The sequence below is a fragment of the Dipodomys spectabilis genome, unplaced genomic scaffold (assembly GCF_019054845.1).
Source record: "Dipodomys spectabilis isolate Male_0828 unplaced genomic scaffold, ASM1905484v1 ptg000178l, whole genome shotgun sequence".
Classification (NCBI taxonomy): domain Eukaryota; kingdom Metazoa; phylum Chordata; class Mammalia; order Rodentia; family Heteromyidae; genus Dipodomys; species Dipodomys spectabilis.
The window spans coordinates 6025254-6047032 of NW_024870855.1; the positions used below are offsets into that span (position 1 = coordinate 6025254).

The 21779-nt window shown below is 41.9% G+C and overlaps 1 protein-coding gene across 2 annotated transcripts in view; it reads right to left on the bottom strand.

Moving 5' to 3' along the window:
- Window positions 1-21519, bottom strand: part of Sugct (succinyl-CoA:glutarate-CoA transferase) — a 604197-nt gene extending 582678 nt beyond the window's left edge. For both annotated transcript variants that reach the window (XM_042695071.1, XM_042695070.1), the window contains exons 1-3: window positions 21352-21519; window positions 1545-1596; window positions 81-154 (exon numbers count right to left, since the gene is read on the bottom strand). In XM_042695071.1, the coding sequence (XP_042551005.1) occupies window positions 81-154; window positions 1545-1596; window positions 21352-21451 (226 nt within the window). In that variant the 5' untranslated portion in view covers window positions 21452-21519. The remainder of the gene's footprint in view (window positions 1-80; window positions 155-1544; window positions 1597-21351) is intronic.
- Window positions 21520-21779: the final 260 nt, after the last annotated feature.

The following is a 21779-nucleotide window of genomic DNA, read 5'->3' on the forward strand; positions in this document are numbered from 1 at the left end:
TAATGCAAGGCTAAAGGTAACAACCTGTAACACAGGAAGCCTGAGAAGTATCTTTTATTTGACCCACACAAAAATTTCACCTGGTCTTTCCACTTTTATAACTTCTGCTCCAAGATCTCCTAAATTCATAGTAGCAAAAGGTCCCGCCAGTACCCTGCAATGTAAACAATGATAAATGACCATCTGAAAAAGTTCTGTATTAATTGTTCTCTTAATAGTACATCAGCACAGATATGCTCAGGTAATGCTTGTAAGAATCAAAATCGTTAAAACTTTAATTTGAAAACATAAAATTTAAATTTAAAAAAACTTTAACTTGTCCATTTGTATCAAGGAAGCCTTGCAATGGTATATCTCCTTCAAACAGCTAACTCATAGGTTAGCAAAATGAATACCAACAAACTGAAACCTGTGTTGTTGGGACTGGGGTGAGATCAAGGGGAAAGGAGCAGACAAATGTGAAAAATGGGGGCTGGGAAGGCGGCTTAGTGGTAGAGTGTTTGTCTAGCACACATGAAGCCTTGGGTTCAATTCCTCACTACTACATAAACAGAAAAGGCCAGAAGTGGCACTGTGGCTCAAGTGGTAGAGTGCTGGCCTTGAGCAAAAGAAGCTCAGGGACAATGCCCAGGCCCTGAGTTCAAGCCCCAGGACTGGCAAATAAAAATAAATACTTAGGGGGCTGGGAAGGTGGCTCAGTGGTAGAGCACTTGCCTTGCATGCATGAGGCCCTGGGTTCGATTCCCCAGCACCACATAAGCAAAAAGAAAAAAAGCCAGAAGTGGCGCTGTGGCTCAAGTGGTAGAGCTCTAGCCTTGAGCTGAAGAGCTGAGGGACAGTGGCCAGGCCCAGAGTTCAGGCCCCACGACCGGACCCAAAAAAATAAATAAATAAAAACTTAGAAAAAATGTGAAAAATGGAACCAGGTAACTTGAGGGGATGAGTGGGGTTGTGAGAGATGAAGACTGATGGAAGGGTCGACACTGATTGAGATGCAGTATACTCGTAAGTTGACAGGTTGAATTGAAAACCCTTTGTACAATTACTTAAGAGAATTTTTAAGTATTTTTAAACCAGGCACCAGTGGCTCACACCTGCTATCCTAACTACTCAGGAAGCCAAAATCTCAGGATGGTAGTCTAAAGCCAGCCTAGCAAGAGAATGTAAGACTCATCTCCAATTAACTACCAAAAAACCTTAAGTAGAGTAGTTGTGGATCAAGTAGCAGAGCACCAGCCTTGAGCAAAAAAAGGCTCAGGGATAGCACCAAGGCCCTCGGTTTAAGCTCCAGGACTGCCACACACACACACAAAAAAAGTACTATCTAATTTTTGATTTTTTTAACATTACATATGAATATGTAGCAAAAAATCATGACTACTTCACAAATGTATCTTTTAGAATAATTAGATTCCAGGAATTTTTATTTTCTTTTTTTCTTCCTTCCCCCCATTTCTATGTAATTATCTCCTTATAACCCAAAACAAACTTTTTGAAAGAAAGGAAAAACTCAATCACCAAAATATAGATAAGCCAAAACAAACCTTGTTAGATCCAGAATTTTTACACCTTCCAATGGCTTCACATTGTCAGTGTCTGGCAAAACACAGAAGAAATATTTGAAGACTATTGATTACTAATATTCAGAGTAAAAATGCATGTGTCTATATCCTATTGTATGTAATCTCTATGGCTATAAAAAAGTAACAATTTTTTCAAAATTCTCCATTATAGGTAACAGGTACCTTAGCCTGACCCCATTGAAAATAAATCACTAAAAATGAAAGCTTCTAATAACAGACTAGTCCTAATTAACAAAGTCCATAACTACACTGAATACATTTTGTCAGGGGAAAAATTAAAAGTAAACCTACAGGGACATTTCACATTTAGGATGCCAAAAGAAACAATACAGAGCTGTATGTATTTGGTCTTTCTAGACAGGAAGGAAACTATGAATCATAAAAGTGTATTAAATGATTTACTATCATTTGTGTATTTCCCTTTCTCTACTTACCTATCAGCTACAAACACAGCAATGTAGCTATTTACAGCTTTAATCATATTGGCAATTCATTGAACACATTTAATATCAACATTGAATCACAGTCAAATTTTAGCCGAATGGTCTCCATATTTTAGATCATAATGACTAGGACCAAGCTGAGTTTATGTTTAAGTGCTAATGAGCCCAGATGTGGGACAGGCCTGTAATCCTAGCATTTGGAAAGGCCAGGCAGGAAAATTAAAACTTTGAGGCCAGTTGGGTGCTGGTGGCTATGATCCTAGCTACCCAGAAAGCTGAGATCAGAAAATCTCAATTCAAAACCAGCCTGGGCAGGGAAGTCTATGACACTCTTATCTCCAATTAGCCACCAAAAGGCTGGAAGTGAAACTGGCTGAAGTGGAAGAGGACTAGACTTGAACACAATAGCTCAGGGACAGCACCCATACCCTGAGTTCAAGCCCCAGGACCAGCACCAAAAAAATTTTGAAAGTTTGAGGCGTCTGGGCAACCTAGCAAGACTCTGTTTCTACCCCCATTCATATCTTTCACACACACGTACACACACAAACACAAAGCCAATTCTATAAGGGAAAATGATAAACTCTCATTTTCATGTTTTTTTAAACAGATTTGTTTTACAGCAGTTTTAAGTTCACAGCAAATGTAAGTGGAAGATATAGAGATTTCCCACAAACCCTTCCTGCCTCCACACTTTCAATACCCTGAGCTGGGGAGGGGAGGAGGGGCGCACACCTGTGATAATCAATGAACCTGCATATCAATACATTTTTATCATCCAGAATCCATAATTTATATCTGAATTCATTCTTTTTTGTCCCCCTTTAGGAGATATTACGATTTGAAAGCAGCCCGACCCCTGGCTGCCTGGGACCTCAGAACCAAAAGCGGACCATAGAACCCAAACGCAGAAAACACCCACCGTGCGGGACCCGGACAATGTAGACAGAGACAGAGACCAGAGGCAAGGTACAAACCCAGACCCGGATCTCCCACTGCCACACTGCTCAGCCCACAAGCACAGCAACCGAGTGTGGTGGCGATTGGCAACCAGCGAACTACAGCACATAGATACAGCGATCCGCCACAGCACCGTGAACAGCCTCTAATAACCAGTTCCAGAATCAGCGAGTACCCCACGGGGGATGCCCCCTCCACCATAGGAAGAGCAGCCTGTGAAGCGAGTCCCACCTGTACCTGTGCAAGGGCTCCAGAGGCCCCAACCTCTGTGCCCAGGTTGGGAGATGTAGCAGCCTCCACCGCCAGAGCCTGGCTAAGTGGAGCTGGGAATAGTGCTTAAGCTATAGCTGCTGGAGGAATTCCCTCAAGCCGCTGTGTACCCCAACCGGGATCCTAAGCCGCCTAGGCCACTGGACCCTGACCTACCGGTACTGCGAAACATGACTGTGCTTCTGCTGCTGGAGGAGCACCCACTAACATCAGGAGCCACCAAGAAAGTACATACAGTGGCCCTAAGGTTAGGGACCCACTGGGAACCAGCCGAAGCCAAACAAGGGCTCCCGCCTGTGGAACACGAACAGGTAGCGCTTGGGCCACAGATCTCACAAATCCTGAATCTAAATCACAAGGAAAGATGACAAGATTCCTGAATAATCAAGACAACACGCCAAACCCCAAAGCAAGCAGCAACCCAAGAAAGAACTCCAGTGAGAGTGAAGAAGAAATGGAGGACAAAAGATTAAATAAGGAAAAGATGGCAGAATTGGCTAAAGTAGTGAGAGTTACAACAGCAATTTCAAGAGTACACAAAAAGAAATATCAAAGGCATTCTAAGACTTAAAAAAAGAGATGCAGTCAAAAATAGACACAATACATACCTTATTAAAAGATGAAATTAACACTTTGAGAACTGATAGAGAAACCATAAATGGATCGATTTCTGCAACCACAACGAAAGCCACAGGTAACAATGAAATGAAAAATAGAATATCAGGAGTTGAAGACGAAACAGAGGAGCTGGAGAAGAAAGTCATATATATGGAAAAAACACTCCAAAATTACCAAAGGTAAGTCCAAGAACTGTCAGACAATGCCAAGAAATCTAATCTTCGTATCCTTGGGATAGATGAAGGAAAGGAATACCAGAATAGCGGGATGTAACGCTTATTCATAAGATTATTACAGAAAATTTCCCCAATCTCAAAAGAGAAAACCTCACCCTCATAACAGAAGCATACAACACAGCTAGAAGACAAGATCCTAGAAGAAATACTTCCAGACACATTGTAGTAAAGACACTAGACCTGAATTGCAAAGAGCCAATTTTAAATGCTATAAAATCAAAGAAGGAGCTATACTATAATGGAAAGGGAATTAGAATCATTGTGGAACTCGCCATGTAAACCCTCAGTGCAAGGACAGCCTGGAAAAGTACCATCCAAGCCCTGAAAACCAATAACTGCAACCCAGACTGGTATATCCAGCAAAACTAGCATTCACATTCGACGGAGAAACAAAAAATTTTAATGCTAAAGAAAAATTAAAGCCAGGCACCGGTGGCTCACACCTGTAATCCTCAGGAGGCTGAGATGGGAGGATCGCCATTCGAAGTCAGCTGGGGCAGTGAGACTCTACCTCCAATTAACCACCAGAAAACCGGAAGTGGTGCTGTGTAGAGCCGCTCCCTTGAGTTAAAGAGCTCAGGGACAGCGCCAGGCCCAGAGTTCAAGCCCCACTGTAACAACCAGTGGGGCCCCCGCCGATAATCAGCGGGGCCCTGTGGCCCAGCCTGCGGGAGGAAGCGGAGCATAGGAGGGCTTCAGCGCTCCACAGACCCCACCACCAGACGGAGCAAGGCATTGAGAGGCTGAGGTCACTGCCACAGGGCGTGCCATTCCGCTGAAGGGGCGGGGCATGCCGCTGAAGGGGCGGGGCATGCCATCGAAAGGGGGGCATGCCATCGAAAGGGGCGTGCCGTGCCGCCGAAGGGGGCGGGGCATGTCGCCGAAACGGGCGGGGCATGTCGCCGAAATGGGCGGGGCATGCCGCCGAAGGCACGGGCTTGCTGTGGAAGTCGGGCTCCACAGGGTGAGCTGTCAAAAAGTGATTGGACAGTGGGCAGCTTCTAGGAGGAACCTGAATGGCTACAGCAGAGTAGTAGGAGTAGAGGGAGAGACGGCAGGAGGGGAAAGCCTACCGGAGCAGGGCAGGGCAGGCCTCCAGAGGCCATGTGGGGCTTCTCGAGGAAGCCATTTGGGGCCTCCTTGAGAGGTCATTTGAGGCCCCCTCTGCAGGCCATTCGGGCCTCCTTGAGGGGCCACTCGGGGCCTCCCCCGCATGTCATTTGGGGCCTCCTCCAAGGGCCATTTAGGACCTTCTCCGGAGGTGATTTGGGGCCTCCTCTGGAGGCCATCTGGGACGTTCCTCTGGAGAGGCCTGTGGAGAGGCGCCCCCCGGAGCAGAGCAGGACAGGCTTGTAGACAGTGGAGAGGCCTGCAGAGAGGAGGAAGGAAAGAAAAGGAAAAGCCTTCCCCATTGGAGGTTTGGAATTTTGGAGGTCTGAGGTTTGGAAGTTTGCAGACCAACTAACTGGTGGTTTACAGACAAACTAATAAAGGTAGGAGGTTTGGTGGTTGAGGCTGCTCTTGGTTCTGGGTATCTAGCCCAGGACAAGGTAGTAGCAGGACCCCTTTCTGGTGTAAATAGTATAATAAACTTCTTTTGTCTACCTTTCACTGTGCCTCGATGGATTGTCTCACTCTCCAGAGGTCCACGACCAACAAAAAAAGAAAAACGAAAATTAAAAGGAATTCATTAAAGAGAAGCCAGCAGTATAAAAAAAGATACTAAAAGGAGGAATATAACTGAAAGAACATAATCAAGACCAGGGAACCACATCAGACAGAAACCTAGTGGAGACTTCGCTTTATTAATATGAAATATCCTTCTTTGTTTTTTTTTTCTGACTGATTGTATTTTATTTCATATTAGTATTACTACCCCAGCCTGTTTATGAGGGTCATTTTCTTGGAAGACTTTGTTCCAGCCTTTCACTTGAATAGTTAATATTTGAAAACCTCAAGGCCATTTAATGAAAGACAGGGAAAGACAGAGGAATTGTTGCAGATTAGGTAAACTATGAAGACAGGATAACTGAGCAGGCTAGATTAGATTTTGTGATGGAAATAGAATATTAGGAAAAAATGCTGGTGAGTATCAATAAAGCCAATGAACTAAAGCAGTTTAGTCTCTTGGTAATTATACTAAGGTTCTGTGGGTTTTCAGGCTTAGAAGATGCTGATAAAAGACAAGTAGCTTTTTGAACTATTTTTGTAATTATTCTATAAAACTAAAATTATCTCAAAATACAAAGTAAAGGAATTATGTTTCCCCCAAAGCCCCTTATAGGAAACTTCAGTGGTTTGAGAAGGGACAAATATGTCACAAATTTGAAATGTATTATGAAATTGAAATAAGTTACCATGATCCTTACAGAAATCCTTTTACTCTGTTAATGTACATTCTTCAAAGTACACCTATGCCTCAAACTGGGGACCAGTCAGTTAGTGGTCCGTGGCCTTTGTGTCTTGGCAGATACATATTTACTATCTGGGGACAATTTATCACAGCAAGTATACCTTCAGGTTGTTGATGTTTTGCATTTTTGTTATTATCTTTGTGTTATTCCTTACTATCTTTTCACAACCATGCATTAATAGCTTCAGAGATCTGTAGGGATATAAAATTTGTGGCTCAGTGGTAGAGTGCTTGCCTTGCATGCATGAGGCCCTGGGTTCGATTCCTCAGCACCACATAAGCCGAAAAAAAAAAAAAGCCGGAAGTGGCGCTGTGGCTCAAGTGGTAGAGCATTAGCCTTGAGCTGAAGAGCTGAGGGACAGTGCCCAGACCCAGAGTTCAGGCCCTCTACCGGACCCAAAAAAAAAAAAAAAAATTTGAAACTGTAATGTTAATAAATTAGCTCAGAATTGCTAACACAAATGTAAACTGAGAAGAGCAATCCATTAAAAGGAAAAATTGCAAGAAGTATATACTTTTGAAAAGCTGAGCTTAAATGATTTGCTGCATTAGTATGTTTTCTGAGATGAAAGTCTGTAAAGAGTATCTTCAAGAACTATGACGTTTTCTTTAATGACATTGTCACAGAATGTTTCAGGATATATTTAGTAAACTGAAGACACATATTTTAAAAAATATGACCACAGACTGTATCCAGAAACCTAGACTAAATGCTAAAGAGTTGTGTAAATTTGGAAAATAAATTCTAAAAGTATTAATTTGCTCACTAATAAAGTGGGGGTAATGAAGTACTTAAATCACAGTAGTAGTGAAGATTAAAATAAATAATACTTAGATCAAATGTGAAAGTTTCAATAAGCATCTAACAAGAAAAGATATTATTCTTGCTTTTGTTGTTAGTGCCACTGTATTATTGTGATATATTGGAAATATTACCTATAACAATGTGCATAAATAAACATTTTTAAAAAGAAATAAAGGATCAATTACTTGATCCTTATTTTTTCTGTAACCTGTTTTTCACAGGAATATGTGCATTTTTGTGGCCAAATAAGACTGGTGTAAAAATGTGGCATGTTGTTTTAATGGCATTTTTTATATACCTCCAAGACCTTTCACTACTTAGGTAAAGAAAACCAAGAATTGTGTTTTTAAATTTAAAAATGTAAATAAAAATGTCAAGTATTATGTTTTGAGTATCATAATTCTTCTATCATGAAAATGTTTAATTCTTCTAAAAATATCAGCTTTTACTTAACTTTTTCTATTGCTATTGCCTTTATTTCAAAACAAGTATATTAGAGCTAAAAAAGAGAAAGTATGTAGAACATGTATTTTACCAACTTATAAGAGGGTAAGTCAAATGAGGAAAAATTCTTCAGAGACCACATAAATCTCCACATAACTAATTTCAGAATGTTGAAAAAAATAATGTATTAATTCATTGAAATCTTGCATAGCAATTTGTAAAAGGGTTCCTTGATTTTTTTTTCCTGAAATGAATACTATTTCATTATCCAGGAAACACTGACAGGATATTTTATGCAGTCTGGTGCATCAAATTAAGTTGAACTTTTTCTATTTCCTTGAGTTTAATTTTTGTTATAGACTTAAGAATCGTCTTCTATTTAGGCATACTCTCTTCTGACAGGTCGTCTACTAGTGAGTATATTATCAGAACCTAACAACGATCCAAGATCACGTTAAATGTTTTCCTAATGATTAATTTATTTAAAAAAGCAAATTAGTTTGATTTTATTTAAGAGACATAGAAATTCTCAAGTGTCCTGCCATCATCTTAAATTCAAAACTGTGTTTGATATAAATTTAAAAAATCCCATCCATCTAATTTCCTTGACTTTAACCTAAGTCATCAGGTACTAAAGTCATACCATATTTTAGCCAGGAACTGGTGGCTCACGCTTGTAATCCTAGCTACACAGGAGGCTGAAATCTGAGGATCATGGTTCAAAGCCAGCTAGGGCAGGAAAATCAGTGAGACTCTTATCTCCAATAAACCACTAGAAAACCAGAAGTGGTGCTGTGACTCAAGTGGTAGAGCACTTGCCTTGAGCTGAAGAGCTGAGGGACAGCGCCCAGGCCACGTTCAAGCCCCATGACTGGGGGTAAAATAAAGGGCTGTGAAGGTAGCTCAGTGGTAGATTGCTTGCCTTGTATGCATGAGGCCCTGGGTTTGATTCCTCAGCACCACCCAGAAGTAGTGCTGGCTCAAGTGGTAGAATGCTAGCTCAAGAGCTGAGGGACAGCACCCAGGCCCAGAGTTCAGGCCCCACAACCGAAAGGGAGAAAAAAACTGTAATTTACTTCTTATTTTCCTCCAGGAAATTTAAGTAAGAAAGGGAAAGAAAAAGAAAGATTTGAACTACTCTGGCTAGGCAGGTACCCTAACATCTGAACAGGTACCCTAACATTTGAACCATTGACTACTTTTGGTCAGTTGTGGGTCTTGAACTCAGGTGGTTAGTTGGAGATAAGAATCTCACGGCCTTTCCTGCCTGGGCTAGCTTTGAACCATAATCTTCAGATCTCAGCCTCCTGAGTAGCTAGGATTACTGGCACGAGCCACCTGTACCCAGCTTGGAGTCATTCTTGATGTTACATATTTTATGAGTTTTAACAAATACACAATCCTGAGTAGCTACACTGTATTATACAGAAAAGTTCTACTACCAAAAACCCTCTGTGCTCCATTCATTCATCCCTCCCTCCCCATCAGTGCCTGGCAACCCTAATCTAATGGTTTAGTCCCGTCTAGAGGTATAGAGAAATTGGAGAGCATGTAGATTTTTTTTTAGATTGGATTCTTAGTAACAGGCACTTGTTTCCTCGATTTATTTTGTGTTTCATAGCTCACTTGCCTTAAGTGCTGAGCAATATTTCATTGTCTATGTGTGCCATAGTTTACTCTTTAACTACTTCATGGTCCACTTGTGATTTCAAATTCAAGTACAGTCAAAAAATTAAAATTCAAAATTTATGATAAATAAGTACTGTCATAACAATGGGCAGTAGTTTGAAGCACACTGTTGTGGGAAACCAAATATAATCAGAGGGTAAACTGAACAGCAGAGGCTCAGAATGAAGGAAAGCAACCAAAGCAATGTTTAGTGACATGGACCAATGCAGCTACAGCACCCAGGATTACCACATCTACAGACACACAACCTTGCATATTCTTGTCCCATGTTCACTCTGCACTTGGACATCTAGCTTGTAGCTAATCACAAGATGACACAACACACAGAAAGAGGCTTGGCCCATCTCAGTTACTGCACAGCTGGGGCCCCAAACATGGGAGTAGAGTCAGTTAGAAGATCCAGGCTCAAGCCAAGTGAGATGGCTCATGCCTGTAATGCTAGCTAGTCAGGAGGTTGAAATCAGGCACATTATTATTTGAGGCCACTCTAGGCAAAAAGTACAAGAGATCTCATCTGAACAGAAAAAGCATCCTTGGGCCTGAGAGGTTGAGCTTGTCATCCCAGCTATATTAGTAAGTGTAAATAAGAGGCAGTCAGGTCAGACAAAAAATGAGACCTAATCTCAAAAATAATCAGATCAGGGGATGAGGATAAAGAGAGTGTAGTAGAGGATATTGTCCACATACTGTATGTACATTATACGCATATTGTATATATACAATTCTATATGTATATTGTATATACATATATAGGACACATACGTACACATTGTATATGCATAGAAATGTTGCTATGAAACTCCTTGCACAACTAATGTACATAATAAAAAAAGAAATTATCCAAAGTAAAAAGGTCTTGTGTCTCTGGTGGTAGAATATCTGCCTATAAACTGCAAGGCCCTCAGTTCAAACCCTAGTATTAACCCCCTATAAAAAAAATTGTTTAAAAAACACCAGACCCAGCCCAGACCCCAGCCATCTGCAGCCACATGTTTTTTAAACAATTTTTTGTATGTTCTTCCTCCATGGTATAAACCTTGTTTTCACTATATTTGATTCTGGTGCCCTGCATCTTGTATATACATTTTTCTAATTAGGGGAGGGGAAGGGAAATAACAAAATGCTGAAATAAAGATACAGGTTGACCCATTGTAACAATGAGATGTACAAGACACTATGTTGAAAATGAACTTTACAGCTTGGGAGGGAGGGAGGGAAGAGTTGGGGAAGGGGGAGAGAAGGGATGGTAGGGGAAAAACAAAGGCAGGGTAACAATACTCAATAGGAAATGTACTCATTACCTTACTACTCATGTAACTGTAATCTCTCTGTGCAGTATCTTTACAATAAAAACATATATTAAAAAACAAATTCCAAATAAAAATAGAAAAGTGGTGTTTGCACTAGATGGCAAAAGACCAAAAAAAGTGTGTCTCTGAAAAAGAACTGATAGGCTGGGCAAGAGGAGGGGGGTAATTCCACAGGAGAAAACAGTTGGAGAAGGCATCAATGGTGATGTAATTTGTTGAAATATAACTGACAGCTTGTACAACTCTCTGTCTGATTTGGCCTCTAGTATGGAAAGCTATTATGATGCTACAGCTGGGCAACCATGCAAAGAAGTATAATTATAATGAAGCTGCTATCAGTTCTTTGCTTGCCAGAGCTGCTTGATAGAATGCCTCTGGTACCTGGCCCTAGGGCTTCCACAACTCAAACTTGAACAACACCAAAGTGGGGATAACTGACAGATGCCCACACAAGTGGCTCTGTAATTGTGGCATCTCTCTCCACTTGTACCAGGCAATACAAAGTTCAAAAAGTTAAGTCCTAAAACAAACTGATCAACTATTCAGATCAATCCGGAACTGTGATACATACACAAAAGATTATTTGCTATTTTACAAAAGAAGTTACCACTAGAATTTATGAGTGAGAGAACAAAAAATAGACATCTAACAGACTGTGGGCACACACCTTTAATCCTAGCACGTGGGAGGCTGAACCAGGATAGTGAATATGAGGCCATTCTGGGCTACACAGTGAGCTCTATGCCAGCCTGGGTTACACAGCAAGATTCTGTCTCAGAAAACCACAATTAGGAAGAAGATAGTGTGCTTTCCTAATTTTCTTAAGCTTCACACAGTAACATTTGGCAAGGTGTTTTCTTTCTAACACAAGTTGGAAGTCATGGGGGAGCCAGGCCTTAGTGGTTCATGCCTGTAATCATAACTACTCAGAAGGCTGAGATCTGAAGAACGTGATTCAAAGTCAACCCAGGCAAGAAAGTCCATTAGACTCTTATCTCCAATTAACTACCAGAAAGCCAGAAGTAGAGCTGTGGCTCAAGTAGTAGAATTCCAGCCTTGATAGATAAAGCTCAGAGAGTACCCAAGCCCTGAGTTCAAGCCTCAGCACTGGCACAAAAAAGTAATGGAAGAGGCTCAGTCCCTAAAACATAGTTTACAGATAATTTTAGAAAGGAAGTTCACCTTGAAGAGTAGTATCCTCTGGAAGACATTATAGGGACATTACACTATGAATATTGTTATAAATATTAATATTTCCTAGAGATGGGTCCCTAGGAAATAGTTTTCAATTTCTAGGCTTGCAGAACATAAAGAAACAAGACTTGTGGCAAAATAAAATGAGAAATCCTCACAGACTCAAGATCATTTCAATCTTCATGTGTGTGTGTGTGTGTGTGTGTGTGTGTGTGTGTGTCTGTGTCTGTGTCTGTGTCTGTGTGTCTGTGTGTGTTGTTACTGGGATTTAAACTCAGTGCCTCACGCCCTCACTCCATTTTTCTGCTTATAGCTGGTGCTCTATCACCTGAGCCACATCTCCAGCCAAGCTTTTTGGTAGTTTTATTGGAGATAAGAGTATCTCAGATTTGTCTGCCCAGGCTAGCTTCTAACAGTGATTCTCAGATCTCAGCCTCCTAAATTCCAAGAATCATAGGCACCCAGCCTTTTCAATCTTATTCTTAACTGAAATCCACCTGTGTTTATGTGAACCTCAGGAGAAAGAAAACATGAGTGTTAGCATCAAATGTTTTATAAGTTAATGAATAATAAAAAAAATAAAAGAGGAGCCAGAGATAATGGTGTACTACCAGCTACCCAGCGAAGCTGAAAGGTCAGTGAGCCCACAAGTTCTTGATGTGTCCCGCCAGCACAGGAAGACCTTCCCTGCCAGCACAGTAAGACCTCCCCGACCAAAAAAGAAATTTTAAGAGCCCATCTTCAAATTCAATTGAAGAATATTTTTGATGCCCACATTAGATTATTAAGAAAATATATCAGGTAAGAGATATGTGGGGCAGAGAAAAGGTAAGAAAAGAGATGCTATTGGCTTCAAAGATGGAGTAAGGGAGAAGAGCCAAGGAACTTAGAAAGCTTGCAAAAATAAGGAAACCGATTCCTACACAGAACCTCTCAAAGAAACTAGACATTTTTATTAGGTCCAATGAGTCATGTGTCAGACTTTTGAACCACAAGGTGTCTCACAATAAATTTATGTTGTTTTAAGCAAAAGCAAAAAGACACAATAAAAAACACAATAAATACAGAAGAGACTCCAATTTTGCAATTAATTTCTTTTTGGATAACAATTGGACACCAAAAAAGGAAGGAAAGAAGGAAGGAAGAAAGAAAGGAAGGAAAGAAGGGAGAGAGGGAGGGAGGGAGGGAGGGAGAAAGTACAGATTTAAAAAACTAACAAAATGGGGCTGGGAAGGTGGCTCAGTGGTAGAGCACTTGCCTTGCATGCCTGAGGCCCTGGGTTCGATTCCTCAGCACCACATAAGCAAAAAGAAAAAAAGCCAGAAGTGGCGCTGTGGCTCAAATGGTAGAGCGCTAGCCTTGAGCTGAAGAACTAAGGGACAGCGCCCAGGCCCAGAGTTCAGGCCCCATGACCGGACCAAAAAAAAAAAAAAACTAACAAAATATACCTTGCCCATGTAATTGTAACCCCTCTGTACAATATTTTCACAATTTAAAAAAAAGGAAGATATTTTTCCACAGGGGAAAAAAAAGCCAACAAAATTAGTTAGGTGCTGGTAGCTCAGACCTATAAGCCTAGCTACTCAAGAAGCTGAAATCTGAGGATCATGGTTTGAATTCAGCCCAGGCAGGAATGTGCATGAGATTCTTATCTCCAATTAACCACTAAAAAGCCAGAAGTGGTGTTATGGTTCAAGTGGTTCAATTTTTAGCAAAAAAAAAAAAAAAACTAAGGGACAGTCCTCAAGTTTAAGCCTCAGGGCCAGCACACACATGCACACACACACACACATACACACACACGCACACAAATCTAACAAAATTACTGACATTTTTGTATCAAGAGAAGTTAAAAATTGCCATTTTTGGTGTAAATCCCTTCAAAAATAGAAAAATAGATGGGTGGATGGATAGATAGCTCTATCAATCACAAAAGCTAAACCTGCTAAACAATATCATAATTTGCTTTGTATGTTTGTTTATTTGAGACAGGGTCTGTGGCTGGTCTGGTAATTATTGTATAGACCATGCTGGCCTCAAACTTGTAATCTTACTGCCTTAGCCTCCCAACAATTCAAGAGCCAAGTTCCTAGACACCAACCAAGAGCCAAACATAAAATTATCCTTCTGGAAACAGCAGCTCAAGGTCTTCTGTGTCACGTCTATTCTGTACAAGATTATGTTCATCCAACCTCACACCATATAATTACTGACTTATCCCACTTACAGAGCTTTTATTTACCTATTTCAGGATTTAAACTATCTGAAGTTTATTTTTCCTATATCAACATGAAGTAGTTGCTTCCTGCATAAAAGGTAAATATTTTTCCTATTTTCCTTTAAAAAAAATTTTTTTACATTTTACAAAAAGCAGTCTATCTTCTGCGGCTACCATAGAAAACTAAAAGTGTGTAATCTGTTCTTTATTTAAAAAAAAAAAGATTTGTTTCTTGTGGTTCTAAAGATTACAAATCCAAGAGAGCATGGTACCTGCATGTGACCTTTGTGCCACATTCCTCAGGACACAAAGCAAGAGGAGAAGAGATTGCCAAGAAAATAGAACTGGCCCTGCCATAACCCACTTTTGCAATAACTAACCTGCTCCTGTGGCAACTGCCCTAATTCATTGTGAGGGCTAAATCCTCATGATCTAAACATCTCTTAAGGACCCACCTACCAACATACTGACAGCTGCATTTCAACTTCAACAAGATTTTGGAGGGGACATTCTACTCTGTCAAGTTTATTATCATTAGTACCTAATGATATCATCAATATCTAACAACATTAAATTTTTAATTTTATCACTTTAAAACAAACTTCTACTGTTTGCATCTGGGAAATAATATGCATAAACTTAGATTTTCTTCATGTAGAGGCATCACATCAGTAATTTTATGATTGTCAAAGAAAGCTTTATTAATATTAATGTCTGTTATTATTAATATCAGTGTTATGTCTAAGTGAAGAACATTAGTCTGGAAAGAAGAAATACAAATAGAACATACATTGTGGACTTGTGGTTGATTACTACAAAGGCTTCAATATTTAATAATGCAGTGGAATTTGTGAGACTCATAAAAATAAGCTGGTTCTAATTCCTTCTTTATACCCAAGAAGATCTAAGGATATTTAAATGACAGTAAAATCTATTGTGTTCAGAGCAGGCCTATGCTACAGAGAGAGCTAATCATACCACTGTACTTTCTGTCATACTGTTAGCAGTCCTTAATATGATACAGCCCTATAATAAAACTGATAACCTAAAATGAAATCGCAGGAAATATTAAGTTAAAGATTTTGCTGCAAAAAAGTGATAATGCTCTCAGTAGACATACATATACTCCGATAAAGAAAGATGTATCTACTCTAAAAAGCATTACACAGTAAACTTTTAATCCCCCCCAGCCTCCCCCATCCCCTGCCCCCACCAGGCTTAAACTTTGGGCCTGGGTGCCATCCCTGAGGTTTTATGTTCAAGGCTAGCATTCTACCACTTGAGCTACAGTTCCATTTGTTTTGTTTTTGTTGGAGTTTTTTTGTAGTTTATTATAGATAAGAGTCTCATGGACTTTCCTGACTGGCTGGCTTTGAACCATGATCCTCAGATCTCAGCCTCCTGAGTAGAGAGGATTACAGGTATGAGCTACCAGCGCCTTCCCTGAACTTTCAATCTCTATTTGTCTGTAGCCTGGAAGGAAACAAGTTTCTGAAGCAGAGGTTAGAGTTATTACTAGTTATATCAGTAAAGGCTGAGGCAGGGCTAAGGGGATGATCCAAGTGGTAGGCTGCCTGCCTAGCAGAAGGAGTGCCCTCAGTTCAAACCTCAGTACTGCCAGGAAGAAGGAAGAGGAGGAAGAGGAAGAGGAGGAGGTGGTGGAAGAAGAAAATAAAGAAGAGGAAGAGGGGGGAGGAGGAGGAGAAATGATGAAGTAGGAAGAGTTTGAGGACAGCCTGAGTTACACAGCAAGACCCTGTCTCAAAACAAAACAAAAAGAAATACACAATTTTTCACACCTAAAACTTCACGGATGATTCAGTGAGAATTAGCTAGTTAGGACTGCATAATAGGTTGCTTGAATCATAGAAGAAAATTTTCAGAATTATGAAGCTGTGCTTTTGTGAGAAACAAACTACCTAACTACCACCTTCCCCTAAGAAAGGGAGAGAAGGCTTATCTACCAAAGGTAAGCACAGAGGCTTTTGAAGAAAAGAAGATATCTCTGGCTTCTTTAACTCATGTAGAGTGCAGGCAAACATCACCAGGGCATAGATAGGCTTCACTGGGTTTATAATTTTGAAAATTTCTTCAAGGCTCTGGGTTTATATCTCTTTAAAACACACATCACCTGGAAATTCTCAAACTACTTATTTTGTCATCTTATAATTTCCAGGACTTGGCCTTTAGCCCAGATTCCAGATTTCTCCATGTAGAAAGTCCTAACAATGCAGAAACAGGAAAATATTTATTTCTTGTTGTATCACAATAAAACTAAAAGCAACTGAAGTATTGGTATTCACAGCATTGCTTAAATCTACCACCTACCTAAAATAGTGTGGTTCAACACTGGAATTCCTCAGAGCGATCCCAGAGTCTCTTAGGTGATCACTGACTAGGGAGAGTGAAGTAAGAGTCCACAGTGTGCTCAGGGGCTCCAATCCCTGCTTTGTTTTTATTTTTTGTACTGGTACTGGAGTTTAAACTGAGGGCCTGGGCACTGCTCTTTAGCTCTTTTGCTCAAGGCTGGTGCTCTGTCAATTGAGCCACAGCTCCACAATCCCTGCTTTAATCCCTGTTCTTCTACTTTTATACACTAGACTCCCAAGTATAGAATTTTTAAAGTAAAGCTCAATGAAAAATTTAAAAAAAAACTGAAATCTAGTTCAAAAAGAAACACTCTCTCCAAAAAAGGGGAAAAAATCTTAATCTAAATAAAGATCCACACAGTCTTATAGAAACAGACAGGTCTCATTTATCTTCATACTTAAATTTCCCTGTGATGGTACCCATAATTTGCCTTAAATTCTAAATTTCTGAAATACATCCTACCACAAATGTAATCAGTTATTTCTGGAGCTCTTCATGCAATTCATTAATACAAATTTTCTTGCTTATCTCCTCCTCCTTCACTTTTTTCTGGTATTTGAACTAAGTTTAGTGCATGTTAGGCTGGTGCTATACCACTTAAGCCACATCTCCAGACTTGTTTTTAATTACATAATTGTTTTAACCCAGTTATCTCTAGCAGGCCACACCACACATTTATTCAAGCTACATCAGGTCCAGTATCTGTTCTTCTTTTTTTTTCTTAACAGCTTTCTTTCTTGATTTCTCTTGATATTTGGGGTTGAGCTTATTTTAAGGTGGTGCTGAAGTAACTCCTGAGCCTGTTCTTTTGTTCAGCAGCACACATTCTCATAAGCCTACACATCCAGGGTCACCCTACCAAAATAAATTCTATGCCCAGACCTGGGTTTTGCTGGTTATTGGCTGGTCTTGTGAAATTTTCTGCCTAGGCTAGCCTCCAACCATGACCCTTCCACTCTCAGCAACCTGAGTAACTGGCATTACAGGTGTGAGCTACCAGCCCAGCTCCTTGATTTTCTTCTGTCTGCTGATGCCTCTGTGTAGAATGCTACTTGAAGACAGGGCCTAACCACAGATCGAAGCTTTCATGGTCCCATCCATGATCATGCTGGGCCTCCCAATACAGTGAAGCAATTCTGTATGCACTAATGATGGCTATTTGATAACAAAGAATGTGAATTGCCCTTTTTCCTCCACTGGGCAGTCACCATAAACTCACATCCTGTCCTTGACATCCATCATCCCAGTTCTTCACTTTTCTACCTCCAGGAGACCCAACACGAAACCTCCTCCCTCTTCCCTCTTCCTCTGAAGCTAACACCACACACCAAAATTCCATGCAAACAGATGTATGAGGATGACAAGGGCACCCCATCAGACACCAGACTAGAGCCTGGGAAAACCCTAGTCATACTTACAAAAAAATCAATAGTTAAGGTTGTAGCTTTTAGATGTAGAGATTACACCTAAAAGAAACAACTTAGTACCACTTCCAAAACTTTACGTATTTGTCATATTTTTTATTTTTTATTTTTATTTTTTGCCAGTTGTGGAGCCTGAACTCTGGGCCTGGCACTGTCCCCCAGCTCTTTCAGCTCAAGGCTAGCGCTCTACCACTAGAGCCACAGCACCACTTCCAGCTTTTTCTGCTTCATGTGGTGCTGAGGAATCGAACTCAGGGCCTCATGCATGCAAGTCAAGCAGTCTACCACTGAGCCACCTTCCCAGCCCCATATTCGTCATATTTTTCAAAGAATGGACTTTATATTTCTTAGGCAAAAAAAAATTATTCTAGAATTCAGAATGCCTGTGTTCTGATTCCAGCTCTGCTTGCTATAGGAACTTAAGCAAGTCATTTAACTTAAGCAAGTCAGTTTCTTACCTATATAGAGGAAAGTCTCAGAAGTCATTGAACCAGATCTGAATTTCATGTAGCTATTAATGATTCACTATCTGTCGGTCTTCAGTGTTATACTTATATGTGCTGGCATGTCTAGTCTACCTTCAAACTTTTTCTGCTGTATACCCCCTTCCAGCTTTCTAATGCAAACTCCTTTGTGTGAGATAAAAATACTCCAGAAGCATGAGCCTGATAACTTATGCTGCATATCTTCAGCCGTTATTAAAATAAATGTAGACTTGGCACCAGTGGTTCACATATGTAACCCTAGCTACTCACAGGAGGTTGAGATCTGAGGATCTTGGTTCAAAACCAGCCCAGGCAGGAAAGTCCATGATAGTTAATCTCCAATTAACCATCAAAAAAGTCAAAAGTAGAGCTATGGCTCAAGTAGTAAGAGTGCTAGCCTTGAGCAAAATAAGCTTAAGGATAGCATCTAGGAACTGAGCTCAAGCCCCAGGATCTGCACACATACATACAAATAAAAGAAAGTAATTTCAGTTCCCACCACCTGCACATCTCTGACTCCTCTGTAAGTAGACTGATGACATAAAAAGTGATTTTATGTGACTTATCCATTCAATAATTTTATGACCATCCAACTGTTAGGGATGAAACAAAGCACAATGTGTTCAGAAAAGTAAATTCTAGGAGAGCACTGTGTAAGAAAATGAGAAATCAGGGGCTGAGAAGGTGGCTCAGTGGTAGAGCGCTTGCCTTGCATGCCTGAGGCCCTGGGTTCGATTCCTCAGCACCACATAAGCAAAAAGAAAAAAGCCAGAAAGTGGCGCTGTGGCTCAAGTGGTAGAGCGTTAGCCTTGAGCTGAAGAGCTGAGGGACAGTGCCCAGGCCCAGAGTTCAGGCCCCACTACCGGACCCAAAAAAAAAAGAAAAAAAAAAAAGAAAAGAAAAAGAAAATGAGAAATCAGGAGTCTTGTAGGTCTTAAACATATCATTAAGTATCCATGGCAGTGCATTACCTTGTCTTGATTGAACTCTACGAATTAGGTCTTCTGAAGAAAAGACATGTCTTCTAACCTGGGCTACATAAAGTGGCTTTGTCTCAAAAACAAAATAAAACAAATGAGGTGAACCAAGTTTCTGCAGAATAAACTAGCAACATCAAGGGGGATGCAGAAATCAAGCTGAGGAGACTGCACACTCTTCGTGTAGGCAAGTCCCACAACATGTCAGAAAGGCGGAATACACAGAAGAGGTGCCAAGAGATGCACTGGCTGACTGAAAAACACAGATCCAAGCTGCCCATTGGGCTGATTTAATGAAGTTCTTTATGATTCTGTATCCCCCAAGTTGATTTCCGGATTCATTAGTATATTCCCATTTCCAAATTTTTAAGGAGTAAAAAGTTTTACTAGCCAGGCGCCAGTGGCTCACATCTGTAATACTAGCTACACAGGAGACTGAGATCTAAGGATCACCGTACAAAGTCCGTGAGGCTCTCATCGGCAGTAAACCACCAGAAAACTTGAAGTGGTGCTTTGACTCGAGTGGTAGAGCACTAGCCTTGAGCTGAAGAGCTGAGGGACAGATCCCAAGCCCAGAGCTTAAGCCCCACAACCGACAAAACAACAACAACAAAAACCTACTTTTTAACAAAATGACTACCAGAAAGTGGCAACATGTTGGGAGGGGGGGAGGGTTGGAGCAGTGGGAGGAGGAAAAGGAACGGAGGAAGGAAGAAAGGTAAGCAAATGTAGTTGTTATATGCAACATACATTATGTAAAATATGGACTATGAAGGTAGAGATGGGAGAGAGAAATAGAGAATGACATAAGGCGTGGCATTGACCAAGATACATTGTCCTCATAAGCTGACATGGAATTGTAACATTACTTAATAACATTTTTCAAAAAACAAATTCTAGCTGGGCATCGGTGGCTCACGCCTGTAATTCTAGCTACTCAGAAGGCTGAGATCTGAGGATCGAGGTTCAAAGCCAGTCCAGGCAGGAAAGTTCTGAGACTCTTAACTCCAATTAACCACTAGAAAACCAGAAGTGGTGCTGTAGCTCGAGTGATGGAGCACTAGCCCTGAGCTGAAGAGCTGAGGGACAATGCCCAGGCCCAGAGTTCAATCCCCATGACCGTCCAAAAACAAAACAAAACCAAAAAAAAGTTCTATAAGGATGTAGTAAACTTAAATTTCATCCTCTACCTGAAATTCAAGGACAAGTATTCTATATCAGGATGTGTTTTGTTGTGGATGCGGTGGCAATCTTGCATTTTAATACACTTTCCTTTATCACTACACGGTAGGGAAACAACCAGGATTTTTTGTCGGTCGTGGGGCTTGAACACTGGGCCTGGGCGCTGTCCCTCAGCTCTTCAGCTCAGGGTGAGCGCTCTACCACTTGAGCCACAGCGCCACTTCCAGTTTTCTAGTGGTTTATTGGAGATAGGAGTCTCACGGACTTTCCTGTCCGGGCTGGCTTTGAACCGCGATCCTCAGATCTCAGCCTCCTGAGTAGCCAGGATGACAGGCGTGAGCCCCCGGCGCCCGGCTACAACCAGGATTTTAAAAGCCACATTTTGCCCTTTCTGAAAACCTGTCAGTCGGCTTCCTGGCCTGCTTCCATTGAAGCGGAGGGGCAAAGTGCGGCCTCTGTTGGGACGGCCTACCCCCAGTTACCCAGGCAGCGGGCTACGGCTGGGAAAGGCCTGACTAGTACCACCCGGGTGTGTGGGGGCCAAGTCTGGAAAGTCGTCTAAAGTTCGGGGTGCGGAGTTGCGGTAATGAAGCAAAGCGCGGGCCTGCCGGGACCCCGGCCTGGCGGCTCAGAGGGGAGAGAGCGGGACGGGAGGACCGGACACCGGGGGAAGCGGAGCACCGCCGGCGGGATCCCCACCGCCCGCCCCTAGCCGGGGGTCTGCGGGTACCTGACTGCGGGCGGCCTGTCCACAGCCCCCTCCCGCCGCCCCAGCCGGAGAGGAAGCTAGTTCTCCACAGGGCCGCTGCCCTCGCCAGCGTCGCCAGCATCGCGCGCCTCACACCTCGGCGGCCGCAGGGTTGAGGGAAAAGGAAACCCGCGCGACGGCGCCGCTCACCGCCAGCAGGGGAGACCACAGACAACCGGGCCCCGCCCCCGCGATGGCCCCGCCCCCGCGATGGCCCCGCCCCAACTGGGCCACTCCCAGAGATGGCCCCGCCCCTAACGGGGCCCCGCCTCCGGACAAGGCCCCGCCCTCCGTGGACACGCCTTATTGTAGGGACACGCCCCCGCTGCGGGCCCCGCCCCGCTCAGGACACGCCTCCGTCCGGTGGGGCGGGAATCACTTCGCGCCTTCCGCTAATTGGCGCCTTTAAA